The sequence below is a fragment of the Gossypium arboreum genome, chromosome 13 (assembly GCF_025698485.1).
Source record: "Gossypium arboreum isolate Shixiya-1 chromosome 13, ASM2569848v2, whole genome shotgun sequence".
NCBI lineage: Eukaryota > Viridiplantae > Streptophyta > Magnoliopsida > Malvales > Malvaceae > Gossypium > Gossypium arboreum.
In genome coordinates this window covers 2024707-2045578 of record NC_069082.1, presented here as the reverse complement: position 1 = coordinate 2045578, position 20872 = coordinate 2024707, and the positions used below count along the sequence as shown (strand labels likewise).

At 31.2% G+C, this 20872-nt stretch overlaps 1 protein-coding gene across 1 annotated transcript; it reads left to right on the top strand.

Annotated features, from left to right (window-relative positions):
• The first annotated feature begins 15026 nt into the window (after nt 1-15026).
• Nucleotides 15027-16542, top strand: LOC108462911 (probable E3 ubiquitin-protein ligase RHC2A). The gene has a single exon (XM_017762822.2). The coding sequence runs from the start codon at nt 15192-15194 to the stop codon at nt 16275-16277; it is 1086 nt and encodes a 361-aa protein (XP_017618311.1). The 5' UTR covers nt 15027-15191; the 3' UTR covers nt 16278-16542.
• Nucleotides 16543-20872: the final 4330 nt, after the last annotated feature.

The window sequence follows — 20872 nt, the reverse complement described above, 5'->3', positions numbered from 1 at the left end:
TAGGTAAAGAGAGTGCTATTAAAAAGGGATGCTAGGCATATTAATGGGTATTTACAACATACACAATCCTGTGTGTTAAGTGTAGCGACGTAAAAATTTTACTTTTGGTCACTAATTGTGGCGATTTAATTAGGGTGTTTGATTGAAAATTTAAAGACTGAGGTTTGATTTTGAAATAAAAAGGGAGTCGCCACCGATCTTTTTCTAGGTGCGATCGGAAACCTATTAAATTTCTTTTTAAAACAAAAAAAAAGAAGGCCGGGTTTAGGTCTACGTCAAGAGCCAGATAAAAATTAGGGTTCGGGAGTCGGTTACACGCGAGGAAGGTATTGGCACCCTCGCGACGCCCAAAATTGGTATCTTATAAACACGTGTTGTCTTGATTTTCAAAAATACGAGTTCAATGTAACATTTAGCCGTGATTTGGTTACAACACAAGAATTTTCAATTTTTTAGATTTTTTTGAGAAGGACATACCGTTTTAACACGAACCGACAAATTCCATCCAACATAGCGATGAAATTCGACGACTTAATGTTAAATCGGTACATTGCCTTGATTATTGAAATTAATTAGAAAATAATAATATGATTTTTGAGGTAATGCAAAGCAAACTGATATGGAATAAAAATAAATAAGAGAGCCGGAAATATATTGAAGCAAATAATGAATATGACAATAATATTAAAAAAATAATAACGGTGCATGCAAGATTAAATGTAATAATAGTATCAAATACGAGAAAACAATGAATATACATACATAAAAATGATATTAAGAACATGTATCGTCAAAACATATATATATATATATATATATATATAAGTAGTGATAATGTTAGAAATACACTATATATATTATTTGAACCATACATGAAGTGATAAAATATATATAACTAGTAATGTTAAAGTTTATACATAATAATAAATATTGAAAGATGTATATACATAGCGTATATAAAAATATATATATATACATGATATAATATGTAAAAAGATAACATAGTATTCAAGTATATGTATGATGAAAATACAATATTAAAAAGTATATACACGAAAAAATGCATAAGTAATATAATATTTAAATATTTACATAATATATACATATTGGGAATAATGATATATATAAAAAATCCTATTACGTAAATATACACCTATATATATCAAATTTATACATATATAATAAAACAGTACTAAGATTAAGGACAATAAATAAGGATAAAAATATATACATGAAGTAGTGTAAAATATATGGTTAATAGAAATAAAAATATACATGATAATACTACATAAATACATATATATATTTTAAAATGAATACATAATATCATTAGAATAACATAATAGGTATAGTAATAACTATAAGGATATATGAAAATAGTACTATATAGAAAGTATATATATACCGGTATAATAAAATCAACCAATATTAATAATAAATATAATAGGGTGAAATAGATACAATAACATGTACATAATACAATAAAAATGTATATACGTATGTGGTAAAATGTGAGAAAATGTACACGACATACATAAAAATAAGGTGTTTAAAATACATGCATAATATAGTATTTAAGATTTACACATAAGATAGTACAAAATAATACTAACATGGTATTAAAATATATATACATATAACATAGTATTTAGGAACATATATATGATATAAAAATATATACATGGAAGATTATAAGAAAATATAATTAATAATATTGAAAATATATGTATATAATATATATAACATAATATTAAAATACATATATATAATATATAAAAAAATCATATATATAATATAATACATAAGTATATTACATACGCATACATATATAAAAGATTATACACTAAGACATATAATAAATACAATAAATATAATAAATATAAATATTATAATTAATAAATAACAGAAAATGAAAACAAGTAAATTGAAAATAAAGCAGTAAACTAACAAAAGGACTAAATCGAACATAAAACACAATTTTGGGGCGAAATTAGAAATAAAATAGGGCATAAGGCCAAATTGTAACGCGCATGTGACTTAGAGGGACCAAGAGCGCAATATTCCCAGTTATCAAAACGCAGCGTATGCATGGGGACCAAATTGCAAAGCGCAATAATTAATAGGGCCAATTTGTAAATAAATATAAACCTGATTTAAAACACCAAAAATACGGAAGGACCGATTGCGCAAATAGCCCCTCCCTAAAAAAACACGCGGATCTTATCTGGAGCTGGTCGGGTCTACCCGACCCGGGTCCAAAACGACGTCGTTTTTGTTTAAACCGGGGGGGACCAAAACGCACCGTTTTGGTCCCCTATAAAAGATAAAAAATTAAAAAAAAAATTCATTTGGGACCGGGGAAGGAAAAAAAAAAAGAAAAAGAGGGGGAAAGAAAAGGAATTCCGGCCAGGGGGCACCGGACCTTCTCCGGTGTCGGCCACCGTGTAAGGTGGCCGGAAAAGGTAATATTTTTAAATTGTTTTTTGCTTAATAGTATAATGTATGTATATATATATATATATATATATATATATATATATATATATATGTGTGTGTGTGTGTGTGTGTGTGTGTGTGTGTGTGTGTGTGTGTGTGTTAGAATATGGGAGAAAAAAAGAAAAGCAAAAAGAGGAAAAAAAACAGATTCGTAAAAGGAAGAAGATAGATTTTTTATCACCTTTCTTGATGTCGATCTTGATTTAATCGATTTATAGTATTGATCTGTTGTTGTTCTTTTGCTAAAAACTAATGCATGTATTATGTTTTTTGCTTGAACTGCCGAATGCTTTTTTTTCTGATTTTGAAATCCCGAACCTCTTACAATCTTTCATTCGGGTTTTTATAATCCTTCTACATTTATTTTCTTATTGTTTCTGTCTTATCTCTCTATTGTGTGCAGGGAATTGGCACGGACGGTGGGGTGCAGAGGGTGGTTGGCCGAATTTAGGGGCTAGGGTTTTGGGTAGTTGGGGTTATTGGGTTAGTGGGTAAATTTGGGTCTGCTGGGGAGGTTTGGGTAGTGGGTCTGTTTTGTATTGGGTTTGGTTGTTGGGCTCCGGGTTTTGATGGGTTTAGGGATTGGGTTTAATGGGCTTAAGTGGGTCTGATGAGTTTGTAAGGGGTTGAGGGTGTAAAATGGGCCATTCGGGTTTGGGTAATTGGGCTAATATTGTAAACAGGCTTGTAAAATGTAAATGGGTCATGGGGTTAAATTGGCCTACAACATTAAGGAAGTGGCGAAAATGTTTATGCAATATTATTTCAATTTGAAAAGTGAAGCATGAGAGTGATTGAAGATAGTTTATAATCAACTATGGGTTTCCTGATTCAATTCAAAAACTAGAAAGATCTAGTCTTTTTGAAGATAGATTTTCCCAAGACAATTTTTTTTGCTAAGCCAATAAATTTTATTAAAAAAGAGATAAAAAGTTTTAGACACACCCTCAAACACATACCTTCAAGGTAGGAAGGAAAAGAACACCATACAATGCTTACAACACCATAAAAGCCTTGAAAAAAAACACACAAACACCATGATAAAAACCTTAACCAAAACTATATTCCACAAGCCTTCAAGCTTCTATAAGAGCTAACAAAACTATCAAAACTTAATAAAGCCCCTGAACAAAATAACAAAAACCAAAATCAACATCGCCACAAAATAATCTTACTCAATAACCAACTCCACTGTAGGGTACTCAAATCCAAAAAAGAAAGAAGATGAAACATAACAAAAACCACATAGGAAGCATTACCAAACTCAACAATACAACAACCAATTTAGAACCAAAGCAACAATTCACCATCAGCATGCACCTCAAACCCCCATAACCATCCAAGAAACTCAAAATTGCAAAGATCCTTTTACCACACCATTTAAGCAAAAAAAAGGAAACACTTCATCATCATCATCATCCAAAATGGACACATGGAAAACACAAAAGACCCTAAAATTCCTAACACCCCCTTATTGAAGTCTCCATAAATCAATCAACCAAAAAGACACTTACACCTATGTATGACACAATCAAATGACCTTTAAAAAAACTAAAATTTTTTACAATGCTACAATCACAAAAATCTAAAGCACCAAGAATCATACATAATTAGAAAAAACAACAATAGACTTAATATCCAAACCGAATGTCAGATCCCAAAACTAGGTTAGTAGAAATTAGGTAAGGGACTATCTAAGACCCAATCAGAAAAATATTAGTTAAGGATATTATCCTACTCACCCCTTGATTCCACTATGGGTAAGGGACGAGCCAACCCATCTAATAAATTCATCTTAAAATTAACATTTGGACCATTCAAGACCCCAATCCCTAATAGAGTCTTAACCCACATCAATATTTTTAATTGCTACACGTATACAAATTCCCTCCATTAGGGCCCCAAAATTAGAAAAGTCCAAATTCAAATTCCTATCACCCTCGCTGACAACATCAAATTTCACAAGTCTCTCTTTTCTTCGTATTCAAGAAAATTGCCATAAGTATATGAATTATACTCAACCATTTCATCAACCCTAAAATCCAACCTTTCACCAAAATTTTACCTCTATCCTCACTACTAATTACCACATCATAATGCTTTTCATTGAATGTTTCATTTGACCCTGTAACATCCCGAATTAGAGTCTAGTCGAAACAGTGGTTTCACGACTACAATCTAACACAATAAAATTTTTTTATTCTATTTTTATGGTCTACAATTATACGGAATTATTTTTTGAAAATTTCATTCAAAAATTTTTACGTTTGGGCACTCAATGTAGTCAAAAGGACTAAATTGTAAAAAGTGGCAAAACTTGAGTTCTAGAACTAGAGGTGTCTAATTGATATGAAATTTTAAATTGGGAGTCCTTATATGGTAATTATACCATTAACTAAGTTGTGGAAAAAAATGGACATTGTTAGGTATGTTTTAAATTGTTTTTCATTAAGGGTATTTTAGTAATTTGGCTAAAAAGCCAAAATAACATGAAAAAAAGATGTCATCTTCTTCATTTTTCATGCCATGGCTGAATTTTTCAATGGGAGACCATTTTATGGTTTTCAAAACTTTCCAAGCTCCATCGTAAGTCCATTCTAGCCCCATTTTTAATGATTTTTACGTTTTTAAAGTCGTTATCACTCGATCTATCTATTTCTACCAACATTTTGAGATATGGTTGAAGTCTAGGGTTTTTAACCATGATAAATATGTGTGTATTTTGATGTTTAATGGTAGATTATGCAAGTTTATGGTTAGAGAAATAACTTTTACTTAGTGATTTTCGGTAAAAATGCATAAAATGACTAAGTTGTAAAAGTTATAAAATTTGTCATAAAAGTGTAAATTAGTGAAAATTGAGGGATGATGTAGTTATGAAATTTGTTCGACTAGGCTTAAAGTACAAAGAAATTGAATGAAAATCATTTTACGAGCCTAGGGGTAAAAGTGTAAATATGACAATGTTTAGGGGTAAAAACATAATTTTTCCATAGTATGATTTTTGGATCACATTGACTAATGTGACTAATAAATAGTCTAAATGTAATTATAGATCAAAGAAATCAAGGTTCGAACCTAGAACGGGGGAAAAACGAGAAATTAACGATTAGGTCCCTTTTTGCCATTTTTGGTATCGGGGTAAGTTCGTGTGATACTAATATTGCAATGTTATATTTGAATGTTAATGCTTGATATTACATGAATTGTAAGTACATGTGTAAATAATGCGACAATATAGTATGTTTTGATGTGTTGATATTATGTTGAAAATATTTTATTATGATTATGTATGTTATGTCTAATGATGGTGTTGTAAGTACGAATGATATTATGGTCGTTATCCACAACATCACAAGCAAGTGTAAACGTTATATACACATGAGAAAGAATCCCGTTTGAACCTTAGGAATAGTTTAGGATACAAGTGACATGTCACTAGGAATTAGGAAATCCTAACTTATGGAGTTGGTCTAGGTTTGTGATATATATGTGGCATTCGAGCTCGTTGAGTTGGTCTGAGTTCATAATGGATGCGATACATGTAATTGGGTTCCGAGCAATGGTCTTGTGTGTCCTATCGGTGGCTAGGTAATCCTTGAGTGGGTCGAATACCTGACAGCTTATGTGAGCAGCCCGTGTAGTTACACCTTGACCGATAACTTTTATAAGCAGGCCCGTGAGTAGCTCCATTGCGAGCGTTACATGTTATGAGGTAGCCTTGGCTACGTATGTATATGTGACACTTATGTGCAACTTATTCTGCGTGTGCAATAGTATTACGAGTGTTCAACGGGTAATGCAATAGATAATGTGATGAAAGACCCAAGGAGGGCATGTTAAAGAAGGTATGGTTATGTGATATACTACGAGTGAGTACAGGTATGTACACTAAACTCATGAGTAATGCCTTGATGAAGAATGACTTATGGTGAGAAAGTTTATGTATATGTATATGTATATATATATGAACATATGATAAGTATGCAAAAAGGCTTGAATGATGAATAATCTTTATGGTTATATTATTATGTTTTTGTGTAATTAAACATGGAATCCATGAAATGGCGAGTCCATGATTAGTTGAAAATGAACTTATGATAGTTATCATCATATTGCACTAAAACAGTTTTGAACAGTAGCAGTAGTCCGACTTTGAAAATCCACCATTATGGAAATCAAATTAGAGACTGAACAAAATATAAAATTAAAGCTCATTGAGTCTAGTTTCACATAGAGAAAACAGTGTAAGCAAAAGAATTTTGTATTATGAGATATTTGAATTTTTGTGAGATAGGGTCAAAGTGATTTCAGGCTCCCTTGTCTTAACTTTAGAAAATCACTAAAAATTTTGAAAAAATAATTATGGATTAAAATTCATATTACTAAATCCTTAATGAGTTTAATTTCAAGAGAAATAGACAAGAACATTATCCGAATCTCATACTATGAAATAATTAATTTTTAGTAAAGAAAGGTCGAAGCTGTCAAACAGCAGAACAAGGGTAACTTTAAAGAATAAACTGTACATTTTGACTAGACCAAAATTTCTAAAAATTTTATCGTAAGAAGATATGTGAGTCTAGTTTCAGGGAAAATTAGCGGATCTTAATTTGGAGTTCCATAGCTCCAGATATAAATAATTTAGTAACTATGACTCGAGAAAATAGCTTGACCAGAACATAAGTAAATGTGTAATTATGATTGTATTACCTTGAGAAGCATGTTGACTTATTTCTTATTATTTTCATATGGACTTACTAAGCTGTAAAGCTTACTCCCTCATTTTCATTTCTTTAGTGTTGTCAGGTTAGCTTGGGGTTGGAGATCGTTGGAGGCAGGATCACACTATCAAATTATCAATTTGGTGTGTTAATAAACCTTAAGCATTTTCAAGTGAGTGGCATGTATAGAGACTTAGCCTTTTGGTATACGTGTTTCATGATTTGGCCAAATGTATTGGCTTATGATGATTCTATTGTATATAGCCATGAGATGTGGCTTATATTGATTATTGGGTTGTAACCCTATTATATGTACATGCACAAGCTTAAAAGTTTCATGTGATGTGAGTATGCGACTTGATGTGGTATGCAATGTCTTAGAGAAGCATGTTATTCTACACATGTGAAATATGTTGGTATGTTATAAGGTTATGAGTTAGCCTTGAATATGCATGTTTGATGATTAAGTTGAAATCTTTTGGTATGATGGTAACCATGAATAAAAGTATAAGTGATATCATAATAGATAAGGCCAAATGAGTGTGTAAAACACATGAATCATGACATGCAAATGCTATGTTTGTGGCCTAAATGAAGATGTTTAATCATTAAATGAAGGTCATGTTATATGCCTTTGATGATGTATAAATGTATGAGGGTTTATGGTTGACCAAGGCTTGGAAAATAGCCTAAGCGTTGGCCACACGGGAAGGGACACGGCCATGTGTCTTAGCCGTGTGGGGAACACAGCCTTAGCACACGGGCGTGTGACTTGGCCGTTGACCCCATTTCATTGCTGATGTCATAAACAGAGAGTTATACGAGCTGAGGACACGAACGTGTCCCAAGCCACACGGGCGTGTGTGACCACACGGCCTAATCCACACGGGCGTGTGACTCTTTATACATGGAAAATTCCCTAAGTGTTGTAAAATTTTCAAAAGTTCTCAGTTTAGTCCCGAACCACCCCCGATGTATGTTTTGGGCTTTGTAGGCCCGTATAAAGGACAATATGCATGTGTTTGAATGTTTTTGAATTGGTTGAAATTTTATGGCCCGATTTTACATGTATGTGTATGTTTAAGCCTGGTAATGCTTCGTATCCTATTCAGGTGTCGGACACGGGTAAGGGGTGTTACAGACCCTAATTCAAAATCTTCTTTCTATTTGTGACTCATCATCTCACTGTCTTCCTCTTGAATGGTTATCAAAGAGGAAGCGATGATAATTGGTCGGAAGTTAATGAGAGTTATAAAGATTCGTAATTTCTAACTAGAAATGGAATTGGCATAAGCTTCTCGAGGACAATGATTAAGAGGGAGGTCAATGATAGCTTGATGCAGGCTTCTGTGTTCCATGATATAGTAAATAATGGATCTGGGCTTCGATTAGATATAAAAACCTTAATGGTTATCGTTATAATTGTGGATTGATTAGTCATATTGGTAAAAATTGCTCAAAAAAGTTTGTTATGTGGAAAAAAGAGATATAAATAGGAGAAATGACCTTTAATTAAAGGTAACTCTAGTGAGAAATTGGTTATGATTTGAGGGAGAAGAGGTATTTAGTTTATCAAGCTAGGAATTATGAGAGGAAATAAACAAAGATAAAGGAAGGGAAAGAGGTAAAATGTGGACACCAATTTAAATTAGGTGTGATAAGAGGGGTAAGAGAGTCTTGGATTAGATTAGAGATCATAAAGGAGTTGAGTAGAGAGAATGTTGATCTAGATACGATAAGGAGGTGAATGTTATTGGAGTTAGATTAAAGGTAAGTGTAAAAAGGAAATGTGTTGATCAATCAAGAACGAGGAAGAATATTGGATCAGGGATAATTGGTGAAAAAAGTGTGCTAGGAATTAGATTAGGTGGGAATTATAATCAAATTCATTTGTGATTTTTTGACGTTAAGAAGAGTTCAAATAATACCAATATTAAACAACCTAATAGTTTATTAGATAGCCAACACCCTGAGATTATCACTATTTAGAAAACAGATTCAACCAGCTTTCATGGCCAATAATTTGAAATTACCAAAACCATTAGTCAAAGAGAAACTTCAACTGACCTTTTTAGCCAATAACTTAAGTTTACTTATACCACTATTCATAGAGAAACTTAAATTAACCTTCTTAGCCAACAACCTAAATTTTCTCATACAACTATCGAAAAGAAACTTCAATCATCCTTTTCAGCTAACAACTGGGTTTCTTTATACCAATATTCAAAGAGTAAAATGACCAAAATTTTAAAGAAACAATATGAGATTACCAATACCAATATGCATAAAGAAACTTTATATTAATTTTCATAGCCAACAACCTAAACCTATATTTTCGCAATACTAAAAAATGAATATATTATTAAAAAAAAAAACTAGTTGTGAACACCAATAATACCTTACTTTGCACATACATTGTTGAACTACCAGAGGAGGATGAACTAAAAAATAAGAGGGACGAAGCATTATTTAGGAAAGAGTTAGGTAATGTGGTTGAGAATTTTGTTCTTACTGATGAATTTAATAAGATAAGTCTCAAAATGAGGATTGATGATTGGTCAAAAGAAAATAAGAAGTTAATTAAAAAAGATATGCTTGATAGAGCTAAATTTGAATACAGATAATTTTAAAAGTAAAAATTTAGTTGGGAATATTATAGGTAAAAAGGGGTGAGAGGAATATAGAATACAAGGGGTAGGGAAGGAGGGAAAAGGATAAGGGCAAAGGTAGGGGTAAAGCTTGTAGAGAGAATAGCTTGATTGAGGTGCCTGTATAGATTGGTGAATAAAGAAGTAAGCTTACACATGAAGAAGAGAAGTATGCTCATATAATTGAATCAAACTTGGATTAGCTCAACTAGTCCATTAGGGTTTGTAAATGTCGTGACATAATGAGGGTATTTTTTTTTAGGATTCATTGGCCATGAAGTCTTAGAAGTCCTAATTGGACTTGAACTCTTCTGAATAAATTGATTAATATGCTCCAAATAAGAATATAACTTTTGCATATAACTCTCTATAAATATCCTAAACTAGCCAAAAAATACACCACAAAAATATAAGTATTAAGGAAAACTCTATCAAAATTTAATGGAAATTTATATGAGTGATTTTCTTGAACTCGAATAAATTATATTTTTCTTGAGTTTTGATTGTAGATATGTGATATTACAATTGCAATCATCCAACAATTATAATTCAAGTCTAGAAGTTTATTTTAGTTTGGGATATTCACATAAAGGCTAGTCAACTTCCACTCTTTTATGAATTCTCATTTTCCGTCCTGTGTTTAGTTCTTTAAGTTAAATTCCACTCTCTAAAGATCGTAGAGTTTGAGAATAATAAAGAAGATCATATTAGGTAGAAAGCTTGAAGACTTTGGAATATAGTTCGAAATGACCAGAAAAAATATAGGCATCTTCTAAAACCCCTTGTGATTTAAACATCTCTTGAACCTTGGAACAAATATACTTTATTTAATTAGATTTATTACTTTAGATATCACAGAAAAGCTTATTTAGAAAAAATAATTAACAATTTTGATACATCAACTTGAGTAGTTTTATAAACAATTTTTTTTACATATCCTTCCAAATCATAACCATCACGTAGAATTTTTGGCAAGCTCATGAGCAACCTCATTGTTGGATCTTCTAGTCCATAAGACCCCAATATCTTCTCTTAGATGAATACACTTCATGTAATCATGAATTATGTTCCGAAACTTAGACCAATCTTCTTTAATGGATCTAATAGTAAAGAAGATTAACTAAACATCAATAATGACCATCCCATCTGTGGTTAGATTACTCAAAATCCATTGCAAAGCCTTCCTAAATTTTAGTGCGTCAGCCATAAAAAGCCTAAACTACCTTTCAACCACAAAAGAAAAAACCTTGAACAATTCTCAATGTGTCATCATATCACCACACCTAAATGGTATCACCTTTCCTCAACAAAGTTTGCTACATCCACCCAACACTTCAAAAAACCCTTGTCCACTACCACCCTATTTGCTACCAGTATAGTCGATGTTCTAGTGCCTATGGTTGGGCTTAATGCCAACCTACTGCCACTACCTTAAGAACGAGAGAGCTTGTGAAAGAACTATATTGCAAGGCACACCATTGTCACTCCAAACCAATTAATTTCTTGGCCACCATAGCTTCCAACTAATAACACAAAACTCCTTAACAATATATTTAGGGACACTCATTGTCATCATGTTAAAGCAGTCTAGTTAACTGATGTTACTTCATTGAATTTGCTTTTTAGATATTTTTTCAGTTGCAACTAGAATAACTAACAATTATAAAATAGAAATAGACATGTAAGTTTGGTTATGCAGTTCAGGAACTTCCTACGTCTTTGAGCCTTGCCTAAAAAGTAATATGTTATAAATCAACAAGTACAAAATGTGACTTAAGTCCAACTTACTCACCAAGTTGCAACCACATTCTTATACTCAATCTAGATCACTCTCCCCACTAAGACTTTCCCCTTAAAAGCTTAGTTGTAAATTGGTCAACAAAAACAACTTACTTACAATGAATTTGCACTAAAATAAGTTCCTCACTTGAATAGAATAAGTCTTCTCTTAATCTCATCTATATTGACAAGCCTTCACTTAAATAGACATTTAATGGCTTGCTAAAGTACAATCAATGTGAATCACTATCTCCCAAAAAATTAATCTTCAATATAGCCTTCAATATGGAATGAAATTTTCGAGATATTCTTGAATTAGTCTTCTAAGGAAAACAAATCTCTTCAATAAGAAAACTAGATCACATGAAAGTCTTCAATATATATTAAGTTGCAACTAGAATTGCATATAGCCCTTGTAACTAGCACTAACCACTTCCATCTATATCACTTCTTAAATCACCCAATAGGTCCCAAATCATTTGACCTTTAGTACAACGCATAGGAATCATCCTCCAAATATGCATATTTTTTTGCACCCATTATCACAATTAACTCCCTCTAAGGAAGAATGTTTCTAAGGACTCGCTACATAAATTTTGAAAGAAATTCTTCAAAGTTTTGAAAAGGAGATGTGTGACTTCAATTGATTGTATCAACAACCATCTTTCTTAGTTCATATTTTGGACAAGGATGAATTACCTGCCCCACCTACTTAGTCTTCTATATTTCCAAATTGTTTTATCAATGATGTCTTTATCTCATTACTCAATGTTAGGTTTGCTAGTTTGTTGTCTAAAGTTGTTCTGTGTAAACACTTATGTTTTATGAATATATTGATTTTAATTAATTAAACTACTCAATTCATGGTAACAAGTTGAATTATACTGGTTTTAATTAACGTATTCATTTCAATCTCATCTTCTTAAAATTACTATTTTTTTCTCCTTTCAATTTTAACATGTATATATTTTTGTGGGTTTATAAATAGTCTCTTATTAAAATATGATCAATATCAAGACTAGTAAGACTTTGGATTGTTTTCAGCATCACGTGTAAATTCACTCTTTTTCATTCTTTTATGAAAAGGGAAAAAGTCTTTGTAAACAAATGGTGGAACTAAAAAATTAATCAATAACTTATTCATTTAAATTTGAAAATTTAAAAGGAGTTGGACAAAATATTAAACTAAAAAAAAATTTGAACCCCGTGTTTTAGCACTGCCCCAAATATGGCCTGGGTTCGAGTCACGTTAGTCGTGTTGCTATTAGAGCTTTACCCTCCTCTTATAATTCACCAAAAAAATAATTTTTAAGTGATGGTACTAAAAGAAATAATCAAATGTATGGTGTAAATTGTTTAAAGGATGAATTATCCATTTAAATTCAATATTTGGGAGGATTTTGATAAAATATTAAACCCAAATATAGATTAACATAAAAGAAAAAATAGATCCGTTTTAAATATGAGTTAAACTTGAGCTCTATCATTTAAAATCCGAGCTCAACTTGATCTGCACATGTATGCAATATATTATTTTATTTTATTCTTATATATAATATATAATTTACATCTCATAAAAAATAAATCTATAATAAAATAAGTTAAATTATCTATATTTAAAATTTTAATAAAAGAAAAACATATTAAATTAAAAAGTCAATTTTTGTAAAGATAATATAAACAAACTTAAAGCGAGATTAAGTTGGCCATTTACAAGTTTTGATAGATTTGAACAAAATTTGAGACTCATATTTCAAATAGAGTCAAGCTTAGAGACAAATATAAAATACAATAATATCATATAAAAGTCGAACTTAATCCATAAACATCTCTACTATAATGGAAAAAGAATTTATGTGTAAATTAATTCTATCCACAAATTCATCCATCTTTATACTAAACAAAATTTTAAAATTTATTAATATTTTATAATTCTATAAGTCATACTTTGATTCAAAAATTAAGATTTTATATATCTCTACTTTATATTAAATATCATCAAAATATATATATTAAAAAATCTATCGAATTTATTTTCAAAGATTTTAATATAGAATATTGTGTGAAGTTTGAATTTTAGAAATAACATTGTTAAAAAGATAGTTCTGAACCTCGAAAGAATTAATCTTTATAGACTAAAGAAAGACATAAAAATATAGTGGTCATTGTTAATTTCATATTATAATGTAAAAATCTACATATATTTTATTGGTTAAAAAAATACAATGAACTAATAAATATTAGGTGCAATGGTAAGATACATTACACTCTCAAAGAAAGTGTTCGAATTCAAATTTTGGAAATAATATTATTGAGAGGAACAAGTTCTGATCATATTTGCTCTTTTTGACACAATGTATAGAACTATCTATAGTCTCTCCTTAACTCATAAATTGGAGGATAATGCGTTTTTGCGCGCTTAAACTTACATTCACCTGTATTAATAATAATACCCATATCAATAAAGTTAAAATTCAATCGGCAAATAAATGATAATAATCGAAACTTTATATAGGATAAAAGCCCCTGCTAATAAAATAATGTTTACAAGATTAAGTTGGTCGGTATGTGATCTTACCCAAAATTATTTAATTGGAGGGTTCGTAATAATTGAAATAAAACTTGAATAATTTTGTTCTTAAATTAGAATGTATGACAAAATGGTTGGTTTTGCTTATATTCTTTAAAATGGGCTAAATTAATTTTTTCTATACAATAATTTCAGCAAATCATCAAATTTTAAATAAATAAAGTACTAAACAAGTTGTTTAAATGTTAGATGCATTACTTTACACGTTCATTAGTACATAAATAAGAGATTTATTCCATTTAAATTTTAAACCATCAACTTGCATGATTGCCTGCAAAAATATTCATATTATTCAATCAGAAACAAATTAATTTATAAATAATACAAATATTCATTTAAAGATAGATTTCGAAATAAATAAGTTATTTAATGTAAGTACTAATTTGAAGAAAAGAGAAGAGCGATCAATTTCATAATTGGAACAACTAACTTAATATTTAATATATTTTAATTATTTTAAATATATTTATATTCTCATTAACTTAAATATATATTTTAAATAAGACGATTCGATAAGGTTGCTTTATACCATATAATTCGGTTGGTGGTATGTTAAATCGGTTAAGTTAGAAAATAATTCGACCGAACTGACTTATATAAATCTATTCATTTTTTAAAAGTCGAGTATTTGATACAGTGACGGTGTATGAATAATTTTAAAAAATAAAATATAAGTTGGTGGTGTAAAATAAAGGAAATAAAAACTACCGCGTAGGTAGGACGCTAACGCGGCAATCCTGTTCAACGCACCGTTTTATATATAAAAGAATAATTCGTGGTCTCCTTTTATTTCTCGTTACTCTTTCTTTCCCCTTAGAATAAAAACAGAGCTCTTTCCTTCCTCTCTCATACCAAACAGCGTAAAAGGAAATTATGTTCACTCTTTTCGGAATTTAGTTTCCTTCTTTCCTCTTTTTTGTAAAAGTCCCCCTCTTTTTTGTTTTGTTAATCTGTATGGCAACGACGACGTCGTATTGGTGTTACCAATGCAATCGGTTCTTCTTGATTTCCAACGAAGATCCGATCACTTGCCCCGACTGTGACGGCGGATTCGTCGAAGAGATCGATAACATGCCTCATGCAGCGCGTGCTTTCCACGCTGACTCCCGTCTCGTCGGCGGCGATGGATTCACCGCGATGTACAATAGCACAACTACCCTCCGTCGAAGCCGGATGAACGGTGGCGATCGTTCTCCTTTTAATCCCGTCATTGTTTTAGCGTCACCTTCCGGGGAAAGTACAAATGTTGAACAGAGTGGGAGGGGGTTTGAGCTTTATTATGACGACGGAGGTGGATTGGGTTTGCGGCCTTTACCGGCGAGTATGTCGGAGTTTCTGTTAGGTCCTGGGTTTGACCGGTTAATTGAGCAGTTATCACAAATGGAAATCCAAAGCATTGGGCGTCACAACCAACCGCCGGCGTCGAAAGCGGCGGTTGAAGCAATGCCAATGGTGGAAATAGACGATACCCATATCAACAACGAACTGTTCTGTGCGGTATGCAAAGAACAATTCGAGTTAGGAACCAAAGTTTTAAACATGCCTTGTAACCATTTGTACCATTCAAACTGTTTACTCCCTTGGCTTCGATTGCGAAATTCATGCCCCGTTTGCCGCCATGAATTGCCGGCAGCTATAGGGGAAGAAGGGGACGGGAGTTCAAATTCATTGGATGAGACCCCCATGGGGTTGACCATTTGGAGATTACCGGGTGGTGGGTTCGCGGTGGGGAGGTTTCCAGCTGGAGAGAATAGAGAGTTTCCCGTTGTTTATACGGAAATGGATGGTGGTTTTAGCGGAGGGTTGGTGCCGCGGAGGGTTTCATGGGGGAGTGGAGGTAGGGAAAGAGGAGGGTATCTTAGAAGGGTGTTGCGGAATATGTTTGGGTGTTTTAGTGGTTCAAGTTCTTCTCCTAGGTTGGATTCAAGGATAAGTAGTAGTAGTAGATCATATTCCCTGTTTAGTCCTCCTTCAAGGAGAAGAGGTTGGGCTCTTGAACTTGATAATGCAAGATCTAGAAGTAGGAGAAGAAGAAGGTAATGGCTTATGATTTTGAACATAATTCACACAATGTACTAAGAGCCATAGAAAGTGGTTCCATTGAATAGGATGTTTTTTCTTATCATTGTAAATATTGAGGAAAGAAAGGGGATGAAATGGCTTTCTTCTTTTCATCTCAATTCCATGATTTTGTGAATTGAGACAAAGGTTCAAACTCTGATAATAAAATGGAAGGAAAAAGCATATCTTTGATTTTTCTTGTTGGCATATGAAATTACAACTGCCATACAGTTTAAATCTCAAAGTGTTTTGTCTTCAATTTTTAATCAACTTCTTGCAAGTAGTACCTTTTTGAGTTTTTATTGCTCTACATCCAAGACTTCCTACTCATTCAATATTTTTGACTAGAGGTGTTCAAAGTATGTCAGCAATGGGTTAGAAATGGTGCTTACAGTTCATTGCATTTCATGGTTTGGGTACATAATTACTTTCTTGTTGACAGAAAAAGAAAATTATCCAAGTTTGAATGTGTATTAATTAACCATGCTTTGAATGAGTCTTGGAAAAAAAACTAATGAGACCAATAGGAGTAACTTGGTCTTTTTTGTTAAGGAACAAAGTATTCGTATTTTGACATTCGTATCTGATTCAAGAATATATTGTACTTGTATCCTATGCGTAAGCCAAATTTGAGAAACATATGAATCAGGTAAGTTAGTGGTGGAAGTGCTTTGCCTAGACAATTGGAAATGGTGCTCAATTATGAGTCCTTGTGTGGGGGACTTATTAAAATATATTAAGTAAACAATTTGCTAAGCTGTATAAAAGATTTGAGTGAGACAAGAGAATTGAACAAGGAGACAGTGAGTTAGTGAGTGAGTGAGTCTCTCTCCCAGTCATAGCTTAACTGTAATGTTAAGTTGATTAACTGGCCACTATTGTCTTTTCTAGGGTTCATGAGAAGTTGACAATTTATCTTCAAAGAGACTAATTCATTGGAAGCATGAAAGTTAAATAATTGCACATGGATAAAGCTGTACATGTACTACTTCAGTTTTGTATGCTTGAAATTTATTCGAGTGAGTCTTAAGCTGATTGGTATGAATATTGTTGCCAATACAGGAATATGTGAATTCAAGTGCGCAAAAACGTATTATCTTCTTATTTATTATTGGGGATAGATTATGAGTAGTTCTGGGTATTGTATCAAATTTTTAGAAGCTAAGAAATAAAAGAGTACTTTCTTTTCCTTCATTTCCCAGCATCCTTCATCTTGTCATACTCGGTTTCGGTTTCCTTAGTTACAAACGCCTTGCTACGCCTTTGAGTTGCAGGGCTACTATTTCCAACTCTTCAGTCGCAACATTTACACCAACAATTACACCAACAATTAGATTACATTGCTTTTCAGCCATAGCAACTTCATCAACAAAGTGTCGAGGATCAGGGTCACTTTCAGATGGTTGAGACTCAATGACGGAATTAGTAAGCTAATCAAGATTGTGATCTTGGTCAAGATGTGGAGGCTATGATAAGAGAGGTGTGCCACATCACTTCTTGCTCAATTTAAGAGTTAGTAATAGATGCAAGTTTAGTAGACGAAATAATATGTGTACTAAAAATCAACATTTTTAAAGTACCATATTAAAAGATTTGCTATTATCAAGGGCCAATTTTTTCTAATCAGTTTTGTTGGTTGGGAGAGGAGCTTAGTTTGATGATTCAATCGCTAATATAAATTGAGCTTTCGGCCCAAATGAGTTAAATATTCACAATTTAGTTTTTATAATTTAATTTGTACATGCTATATAAAAGAAAAGGTAAACTATAAAAATAGTCACGTTTGTTTGCTTCATATTACATTTTAGTCACTTATGTTTGAAAAATTATATTTTAGTCACTTACGTTATTGTTTTGTTACGAAGTGGTCACTCTACCATTAAAATTTCGTTATTTTCTTAACGACAATCCTACATAATACAAATGAGTTTTATTCTAAAAATATATAAAAATAAAATAAGACAATAATAGTATGGTTTATGGGCCAACTTGAGTTGGTTCAAATATAATGGATCTTTATGCTTATTTTAATGGGTGTTTGGTTCGTTAAATGTAATATTATGATTATATTTCAAAATAAAATTATGGTGTTTAAATAGTCAATATTCCAATCATCTTGTAATCTCACATTATGGAATAGTGTCATTATACCGCAATATAGGATGTAATCTCATTACAGCTCATTCCTTAAGTTATCTTAAATTACGGGCATAATCTTAAAATTTAGACCAATTTACCCTTTGTTTTTATTATTTAATCAATTCGAGATTTTTTAAAATAAAATTTAAAACTAATTGAAAACAAACAAACAAAAAATTTAACAATGAACCAGTAGATGACATATATTACAATTAAAATTATTATATTTTATTTAATAATTTATTAATATATTAATTACGCTTATAATTATAATTATGGTTAGTCTTGCAATCACTTTTCATGAATTATTATAACTATGATTTATATAAATTTATTTTAATATCACATCTTTTACTTATTAATCTATAAATTATAATAAAATTAAAAATTATAATAATTTATCATAATCTTATGAAAATCAAGATTAAAAAATATTAAAGGAACTAAACTTGTAAAAAAATGAGTAAAATGTACTTTTAGGTAATATTACATTTTATCAACCAAACACTTGAATATTACATTTCAACCAAATAAACCAAATAAAATAGTCTCACAATCCACCCGCAATCTTACATTTTCATAATCTTATTACGAACTATAAGTACTTGTAAAATTAAAATCTAAGACATGAAACAAAGTGTAGAGGATGGATAGGATGTACACCTAATCGACTAGGGTTGGGAGAACAGGCCAAAACCCTTTGTGAAGGAATGGGGTCCCATTCCCCATATAGTTCCAAGCCTACCCATGTGACTTATGGTCCCATTTGGAAGGTAACTGGCCAACGGGGAGGTGACAAGTGGTTTACTTCCAATTTCAGGGGTTTATCATACTGCTCGAGCTTACGTGTCATGATGTGACCGTTGACCAAACAAGGACCTAAAGGTTCTGCCCTATTTCCTAGACCTTTTGTCCTACATAAAGGAAAAATTCTTAGAGTTTAGGGCTAGATCCACAGTAGCAATGGCTTTGGGGTTAGTTTATTTTATTTCCTCTTTTTTTTTTTATGGTTTTCTTAAGCACTTTGTTTGGTTTAGTACTTTGAGTTTAGGGTTTGGACCCAAATCTATTAACAATGGATACAATGGCTGTTTCCCTGAAACTATGGACCACTTTATTACCAATTGTTTTGCCAAAGAATAAACATCAACAAAATAACTCGACATTTGAATTACAAAAGTAATATATAACTAGTTATGAATTTCAATTATTAGATTAAATATTGCTTTTCATCTTTCTTATCAAATAGAGCAAATGTTAGATACTAAAATTTAGACTAAGTTTTAGATAAACGGTGCATTTATCTATAGTTAGTGTAAAAATAGCAGTAATTGTGAGATTAGATACTATAATGATACTATAGCGTGAGACAAAAAATAATATAAACGGTTGCCCATCCAAACTCATCTTTAAGGCATTAAAATAATTTAATTTTTAACATTTACATTTTTTAAAATTTAATTTTTTTAATTTAAATTTTACCCTTAATTGTTAAAAAATAGTTAATTTTAACAATCAACCTTTTAAAAAATTACTATTTTTCAACAAAAATATTGACTAAAATGTTAAAATTTTAAATATGGCAGCCCACGTGACAATCCACGTGTATTTTTTTTTAAATTTTATGACTTTTAATCTTTTTTTAACTTTTTTAAAATATTTTTTATGATATCAAAATTATTGTGGGCGTGACATACATGCCCGTTTTTAATATTTTGGGGGCTCTAAGAAAAACAATAAAATGGGGTTTTATGTTACTTAAAAGTTAGAGAAAATTTTTTTAGGTCCCTTTAAAGTTGGTAAAATTTTTATTCTTATCCTTTAAAAGTTAAAAAAAAAAATTATTTGGGACCCTTAACAACTGAAAAATAATATTTTAAGACTCCTTTCAGCCTTGGGCCCTGGGCGGTCGCACCTCTAAATGACCCCAGGGCCAGGCCTGGTAACATTAAAAACAAATAATGTCAGTTCAACATAAAATACACACATATTTTCACACAAATTACCACGTCAACATTGTTAAAAACCTAATGCTTTAGTGAACATTTCTATTAAAAAATAATTTTAATTCTTTGAAAATATTAGTAATCAAATTTAGCTAAAAAATATAAGAATGAAATTGAAAAATATATATATATATACATTAATACTAAAATTAACATTATATCAAAATTTAATCGCTTGATAGCTTGTAAGTGCATGTTGATACACTTTGGAACCAAATAAAAGGACAAAATCTTGACTTATTGGGATGAAAATTTTGTATTTTATATATGTTATGGTGACAAGCTAAGATTCCATAATCAATTAGCTAAAGAAAGAGAAAGATTTGGTTGCATATAAATTAGGGTAAAAGAAGGATATACACAACAAAAGGCAAAAATGATTTTATCATTGTAATCCAAAATGTAATGATCAAAAAATCAACATGTAAA